At 35.5% G+C, this 12,967-nt stretch overlaps 4 protein-coding genes and 1 long non-coding RNA gene across 10 annotated transcripts; 2 read left to right on the top strand and 3 right to left on the bottom strand.

Moving 5' to 3' along the window:
- Positions 1-526, top strand: LOC123224437. The gene is made up of 2 exons (XR_006503970.1): positions 1-238; positions 332-526. It is a non-coding gene; the product is annotated as an uncharacterized LOC123224437 (long non-coding RNA).
- Positions 527-1,657: 1,131 nt separating this feature from the next.
- LOC123223301 (ubiquitin-like-specific protease 1) lies at positions 1,658-2,235 on the bottom strand. Its single transcript, XM_044646441.1, has 2 exons — positions 2,144-2,235; positions 1,658-2,056 (listed from the first exon to the last, which is right to left on the bottom strand). Exons 1-2 carry the CDS (start codon positions 2,174-2,176, stop codon positions 1,658-1,660), a joined length of 432 nt encoding a protein of 143 aa, XP_044502376.1. The 5' UTR covers positions 2,177-2,235.
- Positions 2,236-2,242: 7 nt separating this feature from the next.
- On the bottom strand, positions 2,243-3,985 carry LOC123223300. Its single transcript, XM_044646440.1, has 5 exons — positions 3,680-3,985; positions 3,444-3,584; positions 2,904-3,359; positions 2,466-2,825; positions 2,243-2,377 (listed from the first exon to the last, which is right to left on the bottom strand). The coding sequence occupies exons 1-5, from the start codon at positions 3,983-3,985 to the stop codon at positions 2,243-2,245; spliced, it is 1,398 nt and encodes a 465-aa protein (XP_044502375.1).
- Positions 3,986-6,015: 2,030 nt separating this feature from the next.
- LOC123223935 (ELMO domain-containing protein A-like) lies at positions 6,016-11,130 on the top strand. 6 transcript variants are annotated; one of them, XM_044647433.1, is made up of 11 exons: positions 6,016-6,183; positions 6,291-6,333; positions 6,430-6,581; positions 7,155-7,264; positions 7,928-7,996; positions 8,217-8,332; positions 8,434-8,488; positions 8,989-9,109; positions 10,417-10,464; positions 10,582-10,676; positions 10,786-11,130. In XM_044647433.1, the coding sequence occupies exons 3-11, from the start codon at positions 6,497-6,499 to the stop codon at positions 10,897-10,899; spliced, it is 813 nt and encodes a 270-aa protein (XP_044503368.1). In that variant the 5' UTR covers positions 6,016-6,183; positions 6,291-6,333; positions 6,430-6,496; the 3' UTR covers positions 10,900-11,130. The 6 variants fall into 6 exon arrangements, with proteins under 6 accessions (XP_044503368.1, XP_044503369.1, XP_044503366.1 ...); XM_044647434.1 differs by lacking the exon at positions 6,291-6,333; XM_044647431.1 differs by having other exon boundaries at positions 6,291-6,581.
- Positions 11,131-11,236: 106 nt separating this feature from the next.
- LOC123223936 (nucleoside diphosphate kinase 1) lies at positions 11,237-12,491 on the bottom strand. Its single transcript, XM_044647436.1, has 4 exons — positions 12,323-12,491; positions 12,163-12,211; positions 11,608-11,839; positions 11,237-11,517 (listed from the first exon to the last, which is right to left on the bottom strand). Exons 1-4 carry the CDS (start codon positions 12,371-12,373, stop codon positions 11,403-11,405), a joined length of 447 nt encoding a protein of 148 aa, XP_044503371.1. The 5' UTR covers positions 12,374-12,491; the 3' UTR covers positions 11,237-11,402.
- Between the last annotated feature and the right edge of the window lie 476 nt (positions 12,492-12,967).

Raw genomic sequence — 12,967 nt, 5'->3', positions numbered from 1 at the left:
AAGCAGTATATCGAGAGAGTGTTGAACCACTAGGAGATCCTTCTGAATGGTTACGTCCGGAGAATCTTCCCGAGATCCAGCCACCTCTAATACAGAATCGTCGTTCAGGCCGACCGTCAGAACAAAGAAGGAGACCATCGCAGGGGGAGGAAGTACGTCAACCTGTTTGTAGTCGGTGTCGCGAGCGTGGGCATACTAGACTTACTTGTGCGAACCCTTTATAATTGCGTACATCCAGGTATCAAATTACTATATATTACATTTGCATTTCAGGTTTTTTGTTTTATTTTTTTGGGTCTATAATATTTTATTTTATATTATTTTGTTGCAGATGTTTAGGATGTGCAATTTGAGGAAACTGGGCACTACAGCGCAATTTGAGGATAATGGGAACTAAGGGAAATTATTTTTTCTGTTTGGATGTATCAATAGATTTGTTTTTATTTTGTATTGTTGTGTAATGATATTTTTTGCAACATTTACTTTGTTTGTATCCAAGGGAAGATATACTAGGTGTTTTTGAAAATCTTTTTTGAGTTTGATTTCTTTTGTTATAAGAGTTTGATGACTTTGTTATAGAATTCTATAGTTGGCACAATTTAATTATACTTGTCTTGGTTGTATTCAGCTGCATCTATTAGTATTTCCATTAGGATGTTCTTTGAACGTGGGCATTTAAGATATGGTAGTATTATGACGCATATTGGCATATAATTTTTTCCAATTTGGTCTTTGCCACTTAGTGCATCTATTAGTATTTCCATTTGTTTGACCCACCATAACTTATTCTCATTGTTTGGATGCCACATACCTGGAATATTTGTAGGATATTGTTCAAGCTAGGCCTTCCAGCTTTCCTATATCTTCCCAAGAATTATTCAGTATCCTTGATGATGCTAGTGAAAAGACATTCCTATCTGGGATACAACATTTACTTTGTAAGAATATATAGCACTGTGGACTCCATTTAATTAAAAAAGTACAATCTACCTTTCAACATCCCATTTTAAAATTTTAAAATTATTAAGTGAATGGTTAAATTTTTAAAAAATTTTGACAGAATCTCCCTTATATTATTACCATTATCCAAATCTTCTTCCTCCTGTTAACATTTTATTCAAAAAAATACACTTTTAATCCAATCATTTCAACCAAAAAGCCACATTAAAATCAATCCAATCAATCTAACCAAACCAACAAAAAAGACACTTTAAAATCACTCAACTCAATCTAACCAATCCAACCAACAAATTCACTTCAATAGCAATCTAACAAATCCAACCAATCTAACCAAAAATGCACTTCAAAATCAATCCACACAATCCAACCAATCGAACCAAAATTGCACTTCAATATCAATCTAACCAATCCAACCAATCTAACAAAAAATACACTTCAAAATCAATACACACAATCCAACCAATCTAACCAAAAATCACTTCAAAATCAATCCACACAATCCATCCAATTCAACCGAAAATGCACTTCAATAGCACTTCAAAATCAATCCAACGTAACTCTTTCGCAAAGCATGAATAATATGAAACATCAATAAATTACTATCATGCTAAACAACATAACAGAATAATAAAAATATATGTACTATTTACACATACAATCAAAAAAATCTATAAATTTACATAACGAAGAAACAATATCAACAAGTGCATCCATGAGCAAAAATCTTAGCCGCGATCATCCTACGCAAAGTAATACTATCAGAGGATGTATAGTCAAATTTCCGACCGGTGGCTAAATACTCTATCATCAAAAGTGTGAATACGCCACAATCACCAGAGGCTTTGCCTTGTTGTGGAACATCAGTACATCGCATCAACGTGAATGGCTCCAAGTTAGGGTTATCACCCCTAACCTCCCAGTATCTAGTGGCATTAATGATAGCCGGAAGATGTTGATATCGTGCCATCATATTAATGAACTTATCCGTAGAAGATATGAAGCTAGTTGAAGAGTCGTATACGGTAAAAGTCCACGCTTTGAGATCAATTTCCCCACATGCCCAATGTTGACAATCATAATTGATAGGAATGTACACCTGCAAAAACAATAACAAAAATCTAGTAAATAACATAACATAATCTTAATTAAAATTAAATACTCTAAAATATAACATTTTAAATACTTTATCAACTTTCGCCCATGCAACGTATCTCATATCCCTTTCCTGTTGTATAAGCTGTGGACAGCTCCCTTCGATAGGATCTAATAATAGTCGAGGCCATTAAAAGTCGTCAACATCAGCCACTTCTCGATCTTGTAAAATACGTGGTAACCAACCATCCCAAAACGTGTCAACACATGTCCAATTGTCAGTGGGATATGAATGACGTAACATCACTAAGTAATTATCCATATGCTGAAAAAATGTCAAAAACATAAATTATAATTACTTTATTTTACAGAAATAAAATCGTATAAATATAAAAATATATTGAATTAAGCACCTCATCCGTTAACCAATTGTTTTCAGTGCAAATGTGGTCCCACCAGTCAAGCTTCTTACAAGGCCCATGCAAATAAGTCAAAGCAGTGTCGTTATTGTCAGCATTATCAAACCATTGGTCAAAATTAATATTTATTTGTTGGTTCCCTTCTCGTGGCCGGCGTGGTCTCATAGGATCAGTAAAAGGGCTGAGTAGTGCCCGCCCCTTCTTGATAATTCTTCCACGTAATGTCCTTCGGGTATTCGACCGAGGTTGAAGTGGTGTTTCCGTAGGTCTACACTCAGTAGCTACCTCATTATAATCAGGTGGACAAACATCATCATCCTGTGCTACCTCAAAAATGACCTCAGCTGACTCATCCTGTGTTATTATAAAAGATTATAATTATCATCATCTCATTTTAAATATAAAAAAAATCATTTAGGCATTTTTACTAACCTCATCTCCGGGGGTGGCATAAAACATACGTTGCATATCAGAAACTTTTGTTTCAATTGATGTTTGTCGCTCTTCAAAGTGTCTAAAACGTTCTTCCACTGTTTCCATGAATCCACGTAACATTTCCTCAATACGAACATATCCAGTAGAAGATGTGGATGCAGCATGTGTAACACCAAGGGATCTCCTTGTAGTTTGCCGAGGAGACATTGATGTTCGATGTGTGGATTGATGCTCTGACCTAGTAACTGGTGGTGGAGTCCATTCAGACCTTGCTGGACTATGTACAGATATACTTTGACGTGTAGGGTGAGAAGATTGGATTGCATCACTAGATTGAATAAGCATACGATCATCATCAGATTCTTCTGTGTACCCCATATAATCCATAACTTCTTTGAACCAATCAGATTGCTTTTCCTCAATAGATGGAATCAAGACAGGAGTGACAACATCCTAATAAATATTTTACTAAATGTATCAATTTTTTATATATAACAAATTAACTTAATTTTTAATATAAAAAATATATTAATATACCTGAGAAGTTTCGAATAGGCAGTTAACAAGATCCCACCCTGGTCTCTCAAGTGTCTTCCATCTCAACATACGAGGAATTCTATCTGTAGATTTGCAAGCTACGAAACCCCCTAAGTTATTGAGAGTTTCATATATCCATAGCTGCACCCAAATATAAGGATATTTATTTATAAAATAAATAACTTAAGCATCAAAACAGAAAAAATAATATAAATAATATTTAAAACGAATGATACCTGAAATGCAACTGTAAATCCCATTAATGCATAACATTGCACTGGAATTTTTGGATCGTATGCCCGATGATCATTCATAACTTCTTCATATCGTTTCTCTATTGCTCGGCTCATTGATTCTGCAGTCAACGTCCAAACCATAGTCCCCCACGGATATTTATTGAAACTATCCCAATCATCTACTAATTGTAATATAAGTTCTGATACTACTTTTCGATTATCTGCTCCTAATAATCCATAATGTATCAGATATAATGCAGCCATCTTGACAGCATCTTCATCATTGTTTCCCCACACCTTAGACATGAAACTTTTACTTAAATCCTTATAAGTCACCGATTTATCACTTCGAAAGTATTTATTTTTAAAATTCAATGAATCTGTAGTTATGTAATCAATCATATCTAATTCTTTACTAAACCTTAATCCAGTAATCATAGCAAACTCAATCGGACTAAATCTACAATCAATCCCATTTAACCGAAACCAAAATACTTCTCCCAACTCTTCCTTATTCACTTGTCGAAATAATACACTATGTAATAAAGTTGAACTATATCCATGGACTTCAAGATCCAAAAAATGCCCAAAACATGATTGTCTAAATAATATTTTCTGCTGTAAATTTAATTTTGCTCTTATATGTTGTACCGTATCCTTATGACTTCGAATATTAATAGTAACTCTAAAATCATGCGCATTATTAAATCTTCTCTCACCAACTTGATTATTAATAGGAAATTTCTGAAAAAAACACGTCAAAAATGAAATGAAATGATATAAGTTTGATTCAATAAATTTAAATTTAAACAGGTGAATCGCAGTGCAGAACGTATTTTGCGCGATTTTGCGCGGTTTGCGCGGTTTGCGCAGTTTGCGTTGCGCGGTCTGCGCGGCTTTGCGTTTGCGCGGTTTGCGCGGTCTGCGCGGCTTTGCGTTTGCGCGGTTTGCGCGGTTTGCGCGCTTTGCGCAGTTTGCGCGGTTTGCGCGCTTTGCGCGGTTTGCGCGGTTCCGTCGTCTGCAACTTTCCGTCGCGTTCGTCTTCCGACGGCCATACTTCCAGCCATCTATTACCATTCCAAACGCAAATATATAAAAAAAATATACTAGGTTTTACTGTGCAAACCCTAGCCACCGTCTCAAGCATTATAACTACCCTTATATCCACCGTAAATCGACGCACATTCTCATAATCATTCAATCAATAACATAACATCCCAATATTAAGCAATATCCACAATAAATTATTTTCAACCGATCAATGGAGATTACATCAACCAAATAAATAAAATAAATATAAACTGTAGCTAACCTCGGAAGCCATTGTTGATATATTTTATCACTTCGAACAGATTTTGGCTATTTTTCCTCTAATATTCGCCGGTGACGGTGATTTTTGCTCTGTATTTTCAGATTGCTGCTTTCGGCCTCCTTTTTTCCGTTTTCGGCAAAGAAACTTTCAAAATATGTTTTACTAGGGTTTTTAACGTAAGGGTAAAACAGGTAAAAAAATATTGGTTTGCTTATTTTGGTAAAACATTTGTTAGCTGGCCTAAAAACGTATAAGCGGCAAATTTTTTGCCTATTTTAATTAATTACCCCTTAAATTCCAGTCCAGTCCAACGGGTTAACTTTGATATCACACTTAACCCTACCAAAAAAGGTTTGGATTTGAAAATTTCTTTTTAATAATCTTTCATTTTCTTTTATGTTAATAGTAATGCATTTGAATTCATTTCTAAAAATAACCAGAGTAAAATCAAGAATGAAATGTAAAAGGTTTTTTTACTAAAATAACAATAAAATAATTTGAGTGAAAAAATTATGTGTGAAAAAATATGAATTTTTTAGTGACATATTAAAATTAAAATTTTAATTTATTTGATTAAATAATTATAATATGGATCATTAAATTTAAAATTTATCTTATCTAATATAATTAATTTAATCCAAATCCAGTAGAGTTTCTCATATCAAAATTTAAGGAGATCAATTGAGCCCTTGTTGACGCCTGCCTGGCTCCATGTAACATAGCAACGAGTTACAAAAATTAAAATATTAATGTGTGAGGTTACCAAAAAAATACCCCAAAGTTAGGAAGTCCAAACCAATAACATTAAAGCGAACTTTCTCCCGCAAGCACATGCATCGCCGCCATCATAATTCATTTTCAGGATCCGTTGCCACACAAAAAACCCCCTCAGCGGCTTTTATACAATTAAATTAAACAATTAAAAGGCAACGTACTCCTTTCCCTCTCTCTCTCTTTCTCTCAAAAAGAGTCGGTCCCACATTTTATCCCAAAAAACCAAACCCCACCCACCCGACCCAAATGCCACTGATCCAGAAATACAAGAGAAAGAGTGCGAGAGTATGTGCTGTCTCTGTAACTTCTCATGGACTTCTTCTTGTTGTAGATCTTGAAACACTACCTTTATCTTTCAAAGATTCTCTACGAATTGCTCTCAAGATTCTTTCAAGAAACACTCCTCCATTAAATTAGCGTACACTTCTACGCCTTTATACATCTCGTCTTCTTTCGTTGGGAAGAGTAGAAGTAGAGTTTCTCCTTTTTTCTGAATTTCTAGATTTTTCATTGATTTCAATACAGTTTCCACGGGATTTGGTTGCTTGTATCTACATTTTCGTTTCCGGTTCGTTGGAGGGAGACTGCGTTTCCAATGGTTTTGTTACCGTTTGGAGAAATTTGAATGCAATTTGATTAGATTTTTTTCGCTGCGTATTTTCAGTTGTGGAGGAGCTTGTTAGGGGTTTTTGAAATCATAGATGGTGATTAGACAATAGTTTCGTGGAAAAATGGATGACAGAGGAGGTTCATTTGTAGCTGTAAGGAGGATTTCTCAAGGTCTCGACCGAGGCAATACGTGTCATTCAACTTCAGGTGTTGATATTTTCTGTTGCATATCAAAATTTCCGTCGTTTTTGTCGATAACTTGTTATATTTTCTCACTACAGTTAGCGCTTGTTTTTTGACTTGCTCAATTTGGATCTGGAGGTAACTTTTGTATGCTTTGATTTGAGTTTTACAAAGAACTCTCGCTAAGTGCATGTTTACGGAGATTCAAATTTGTTGTGGTCGGTGAGCTTGTCGTAAATACTGGTCTCCAGTTTTTCACTTTAGAGTTTTACCTTGCTATTAGCTTCGTATGTACATTTAGAGAGAAGGATAAATTTGAAAATCACTTTGTTGTTGCTAATAAAAAGTCGCGCAGCATTTTTTTTTTTTTAAAATCAAACTGGTGGTGATTACTTATTACACCATAAGAATAAATTTTAATTCCATGCCTGCCTAAGTTGTCTGTTTACTGATGAATTATGATTGTGGTATTAGATTTATGTGCTTGGTGATCATGGTGGACATGCTTGAAATTTAGAAATGTGTGTGCAACTGTGTATTTGCATTGGAAGGTTCAAAATCTTTGTTTTCATAATTGGATGGCTTTGTTTGTTACAGCTGAGGCTGTGGCAGGATCAGCTGCATGGCTGGGTCGAGGTCTTTCTTGTGTTTGTGCACAAAGGAGAGAGAGTGACCCTCGTTCTTCGTTTGATCTAACCCCTGCCCAGGTAACTTTTATCTTCATATGTTTAATTGTTTGACATTCGTTTTCTTGTCTTTTTATTGCCCTGGTTCCTTAACTTACAAAGTTTTTATGAAATAGATACAAGGAACTTAATTTTTTGCTAGTGATTTCTTTCAATGTGTCAAGATTGAAATGAAAATATTTTTTCTTTCCTGTCTTTATTGTGTATGCATTATTGTTCTTTATTTACCTAGCGCCCATTATTGGCTATCCTGCATATCCTTTAGTGGCCATTCTTGAAGTATCAAGGCCTTGGTTTGCTTTGAGTAGTCTGATCAGATTGGTCTCTATTATATATGGTTTAGAAAAAGAGTGATTAGGAGGGAAAAAAATGAAGAGGTGCAATTTTAGATGGTTGAACCTATAAGTGACAGTTATTTAAACAAATTTATGGTGTGCTAAGTTTCTCCTAATTTCTATTTTCTTTGGTTTACTGTCTGGATTTCACTTTTATTGTAGTATTGTGTCTCCTTTTTGTCTTTGCTCATGTTTCTGCAACTTTCTGTGCAGTTTAAGTCTGGTCAACTCTAGAAAAGCAAGCCAACTTTTATTTTTAATGTTTTTTAAGTCTTATCTTCTTCTGTCTGAGTGTCTATGTAGTCAAACATAACACATTATATTTTTATTTTGGCCTCGGTGCTGTCAGGAGGAATGCTTGCAAAGGCTGCAAAATCGTATAGATGTTGCCTATGATAGTTCAATCCCTGAGCACCAGGTAAGTTTATACCTAAGATTCCATGGACTCTAAATTTTGGTGCAAAATACTTATTTGAAGATTATTAGAAAATATCGCAATGCATTTCAGTGTTCCACATTTTTCATCATTTTTTGCCCTGTGTCATCATAAACAATTTTTTTATATAGTTAAATGATAGTTTGTGGGAGTATTAGGACTCTTTTTCTCATCATTGTGTTGTACTGTTGCTTTGCTGTAGGAAGCTTTAAGGGCTTTGTGGAATGTTGCTTTTCCGGAAGAAGAACTCCGTGGTTTAATATCTGAGCAGTGGAAGGAAATGGGTTGGCAAGGAAAGGATCCATCAACAGATTTTAGGTAGATAAGAAGTTTTCCATGGTCTTTTATTGCGTTCTCTATTGCTTTTACAATAAGTTCCTTTCTTTTCTGTTGTTTCATATTTGGAATTTATCTTGTAGGGGTGGTGGTTTCATATCATTGGAGAATTTGTTGTTCTTTGCTAGGAATTTTCCGGTATTTCTTATCTCTTACTGTCTCTTCTCCTCACCCCATGTAGTTTTCTTCTTTCAAATATCTTTCATGCTTGGGTTTCATAGAAAATTCTATGTTGGGAAATATATAAACTTCTGATGAAAAATTTCTCTGATTGCTTCTAAAATTTGATTTTTGTGGTAAATTGATTTAATATGTTTGCAGATTAAGGTTTGCAGGAAGCAAAGACAATTAATTAAATGGGAAAAATGAAATAGTTTGCTGTTCACAATGTGGAAAATAGTTGAAAGTATTTGAGCAACCATGTTGCCTCTCAACTGTTATATTTGAAAAAAACAAAAAAAAACTTGTACAATGAATGTAACAGCTAGTCCAAAATGGTTTATGAATTGAAGAACGATTGGTGCGTTGGGTAGCATGGCTCTTCGCTGCTTTGAATGTGATTGTTGGTATTAGCCTTATGCAAGAAATTATGCATGTGATAGAGTGGGTGTGACCAACCATATTTTTAATTTTTTCAGAAGTCCTTCCAAGATCTTCTTCGGAAGCAGGAAGGTGATCGCTCGGTGTGGGAATATCCATTTGCTGTAGCTGGCGTGAACATTACATTCATGCTCATTCAGATGCTTGATCTTGAAGCAGGTTTGTATTTCCTTTTCAATTTACTGTTCAAATCTGCCTATTTCTTGTGCTTTGGACAACAAATTACCGCTGGAATTGGATTTGAGCTGAGTTATGTTCAAGTTTGGGTCAGCCTGAGTTTGACTTGACTTGAAAAAGTAAAGTTCGAGCTTGGTATGCTCATTTTAAACCAGTTTGAGCTTGACTCAATTTGAGGGTTGTCAAGTTAGAGTTTGACTTGAGTTCGACTATAATATCAAATTAGGCTTGATTTGGTACAATAGTTGAGTCAAAATTGACCAAAGCAACATCATTTTGATGTCAAAACACTTTCCCCAAAACACAAAAACACCTGGCTCTGATTCTAAAACAGAAAATCTTCAAGAACCTAATTCAATACTACAAGCGGCAAGAAACACCAAGAACACTTTTCCAGAAATCAACAAAATACTTCAAATTACAAGAACTACAGTCTGAATGTCTTGTTTATCTAACTAAGAGAAACCTAAACCAAACTTCTATCATCAAAACATGAGCAACATAAGTAACACAGTGAGAACATGAACAATACCTCAAGATCTTATTGAATGGCTTTGATAACTTCAATAATCATCATTTATATACAAAAAAAAATGCAGCTAACTCCAGGCTGTTAACAGAAATTTACACCGTTCATTCAATAATTGAAAACGACAGCTTAAACAAAACTTACTGTAGATGGTTTTGTCAATACTACCTCGATCATCGCATTACCGTTGTTGAAATCACGCCGGATTGAAGAAAACAAATCACAGTCTTAGATCCCCTTTTAATCAGAGAAAGCACAAGCCTTAGAATGAGAAGAAATATCTTCACCAGTGAGCTCTCCTCTCCTTCTTTGACTTTCAATCAAAGTTTAATGAAACAATGCGTTTTGAGATGTATTCAAAACGCACCCTTTTGCTCTTATTTTAACATCTCTGCCTTGTAAACTTTAACAGTATTAATCAAAATAATATTGCTTTGTTGATTCAAATTGAGTTTATCTAAGCTTGTGAGCTTGGTGAGTGAAACACTTTCAAACTTGAGCTTGAGTTCTAGTTTGCTTAAACCGAACTCATTCGAATTGAGTTGGCAAATGAGCTTGAATCAATACGGTTCGAATCTAATCCTAACTATCGCTTTTTGAAATTAAAATCAGAAAGTGAGGGTAGGATCCTTTAGTGACAGCTGTTGCAATGTGTCTGCTGACAGTTCTAGCTATTTCAGTTTCGATGAATAGGTGTCTGAATGTGCTATGCATATCATTGTGGTACTGTAAGTGTTTCACTTCTGTTAAATTTTCACAGTCAAACCACGAACAATGGTGGGAGCAACTTTCTTGAGGTTTCTTTCAGGTAATCTAGGACTATTTGTGAACATTTTTTTCCTCACTTGGAACTAAACTAAGATAATAGGTGGGAGAGCTGTCTCATATTTTTCTAATAGAACTTTTTCTGCTTCTGTTCCGACAGAAAACGAATCAGCATTTGACCTTCTCTATTGCATCACATTCAAACTAATGGATTATCAATGGCTTGAGATGCGTGCATCATACATGGACTTCAATGTACGTATCCTTCAACCAGCAAATTTCATGTAGATTTTGGCTGTTTGTCAATATGTATACATTTAAAAATTGATATAGTGATCCAAGCTCAAATATTTATACTTCGCAGACGGTTATGAAATCCACACGGCGACAACTGGAAAGGGAGCTTCTAATCGATGACATAACACGGTTGGAAGAGTTACCATCATACAGCCTTCTTAGCCGATACTATAGCAGCTAGCAGTTCCAAGGTTAACAAAATGGCTTGCAGGAGCAAGATGTGCACGCAATCATTGGGCATATTCTGTTCCTTTTGGTTGTCTCCCATTTATTTCGTAGCGCTTTTAAACTAAGTTGTTCTTTGTGCACGATATGGTGATCCCTTTATTTCCTTCTGATTTTTCAGGAAAGGGTTCTTAAGTTTCCATGTTTTCTGTACGTGAAATGAAGGTAACGTAGTTTGTATGGTTGAGTCTAGTTTTTTAAGTGATTGGTTGCTTTCATGCTACGACCAACTTTTGATTTCTTAAAACGTTTACTAGTTTAAAATCAAATTATTAAGCCAACAACGACAACCATTATGGCAACTAAATAGCTTTATTAACTTAAATCCGCAATGTTGTGCGACTGGATATGAAAGTAGCCACAAAACCAAGTTCAAACATGATTTAACTTAAAACTTGATAGAAGGTTCACTAACAGGGAAGCAGATGAACAGCCAAGGACAGCTAAACGGAAGTTAATTCATTCATAGACCCAATGGTGAACGCTGCTCTGCCAGTTAACAGGGCCTTCTGGAAACCATAGTGCAATTTCCTTGGTTGCACTCTCAACTGAATCGCTTCCATGGATGACATTCCTGCAGAGTGATTTATCAACATCATAATGTTATCTAATTGCTTACTTGATAGAAACTCAATCAAAGAACAGCCATTAATGAGAAAGTTACCTGCCAATATCAATGGCATAATCACCACGGATGGTTCCAGGAGCAGATTCGAGAGGATTGGTTGCCCCAATGATCTTGCGGCCAGTGGTAACAACTTTCTTACCCTCCCAAACCATTGCGCAAACAGGGCCGGAGATGATGTACTCAACAAGCCCGCCAAAGAAGGGCTTTGAAGACAGGTCCTCGTAGTGCTTCTCAGCAAAAGAGCGCTCCACAGTCATCAGCTTCAAACCTATATTCATAATAATACATACCAAATCATAATTCTTTCTGTTCTCGTGCTCACAAGGGCAAACAAACTGCAGTGTCAATCACAGTCACCCACTGTTCATAAAGCATTAGTGATGACAAACCATACATCTCTCATACTAAATTTAAATTAAAAATAGGATTCGTATGCAAAAAAAAAAAAAAAAACTGGGACTAAACTTGGAATCTTTAATATTTAATCACTCTCACGTCGGCCATAAACATAATTATTGTAAATATTAATTCTCCACAAGCACAATAATTAGAAAACTAAAACTGCAAAATAGCCATCTTCTCCAGAATTACCTTTTAAAGTGAATCCTTTCTTTTCAAATCTGCCAATTATCTCACCAACCTGAAACACGTCAAAAACGCCATCTGGTCTATCAAATTTGTTTCATTTTATTTTCAAAAAATTACTAATTTCTCATCAACTAGGGATATCCCAAAGACTCAAGAGACTTACCAGGCCTCTTTGGACCCCATCGGGCTTTATCATGATGAATGTTTGCTCCATTTTGATCCGATTTTCCTTTCCTTTACTGGTTATGCCTGATGCTCAATTGCTGAGTTGAGATTTTGAGTCAGAGTAAAGTGCGGCGAGTTAATAGGGAATGTTGAATATATCGGGATTGGTCCTGAGTTAACCTAACCCTAATCACCAGAAAGCATATTCGCTTTTGAACCGTCGATTTCTGGCTGAAAGTGATAAAACCGTTAACTCGTAAACACGTGGAGTCGTCATTTATTGTCTAGAAGTGCTATTTGCGTGGGCCTGGATATTTTCGTTTGTGGGCCTCAATGATTGTCCAGAGAAACTAATTGGGCCAATATATTGACGTTTTTGGGCTTTAAAATTTACTTATGGGATTGAGGATAGGCCTGCTTTCGTTTCTGGACATGGTGGGATCAATGAAATATCTGATACATGACTCTACCATCATGATATTCAGAGACTTTAGAAATTGATTGTAAGGCCATGATTGTAGCATGGAATTTTGCTTGTATATTGCCTTCAGCTGCCCTCTCTTATTGCCTCAAATTGTAATCATTTTTGCAGATTTATAATTACACTTTTGAACTTTGAATTCTGGAAAGAAATCATGGAAAT

The sequence above is a fragment of the Mangifera indica genome, chromosome 8, assembly GCF_011075055.1.
Source record: "Mangifera indica cultivar Alphonso chromosome 8, CATAS_Mindica_2.1, whole genome shotgun sequence".
Lineage (NCBI taxonomy): Eukaryota > Viridiplantae > Streptophyta > Magnoliopsida > Sapindales > Anacardiaceae > Mangifera > Mangifera indica.
Note: the sequence above shows the minus strand (reverse complement) of the source record. Positions and strands in the feature narration are given on the sequence as shown.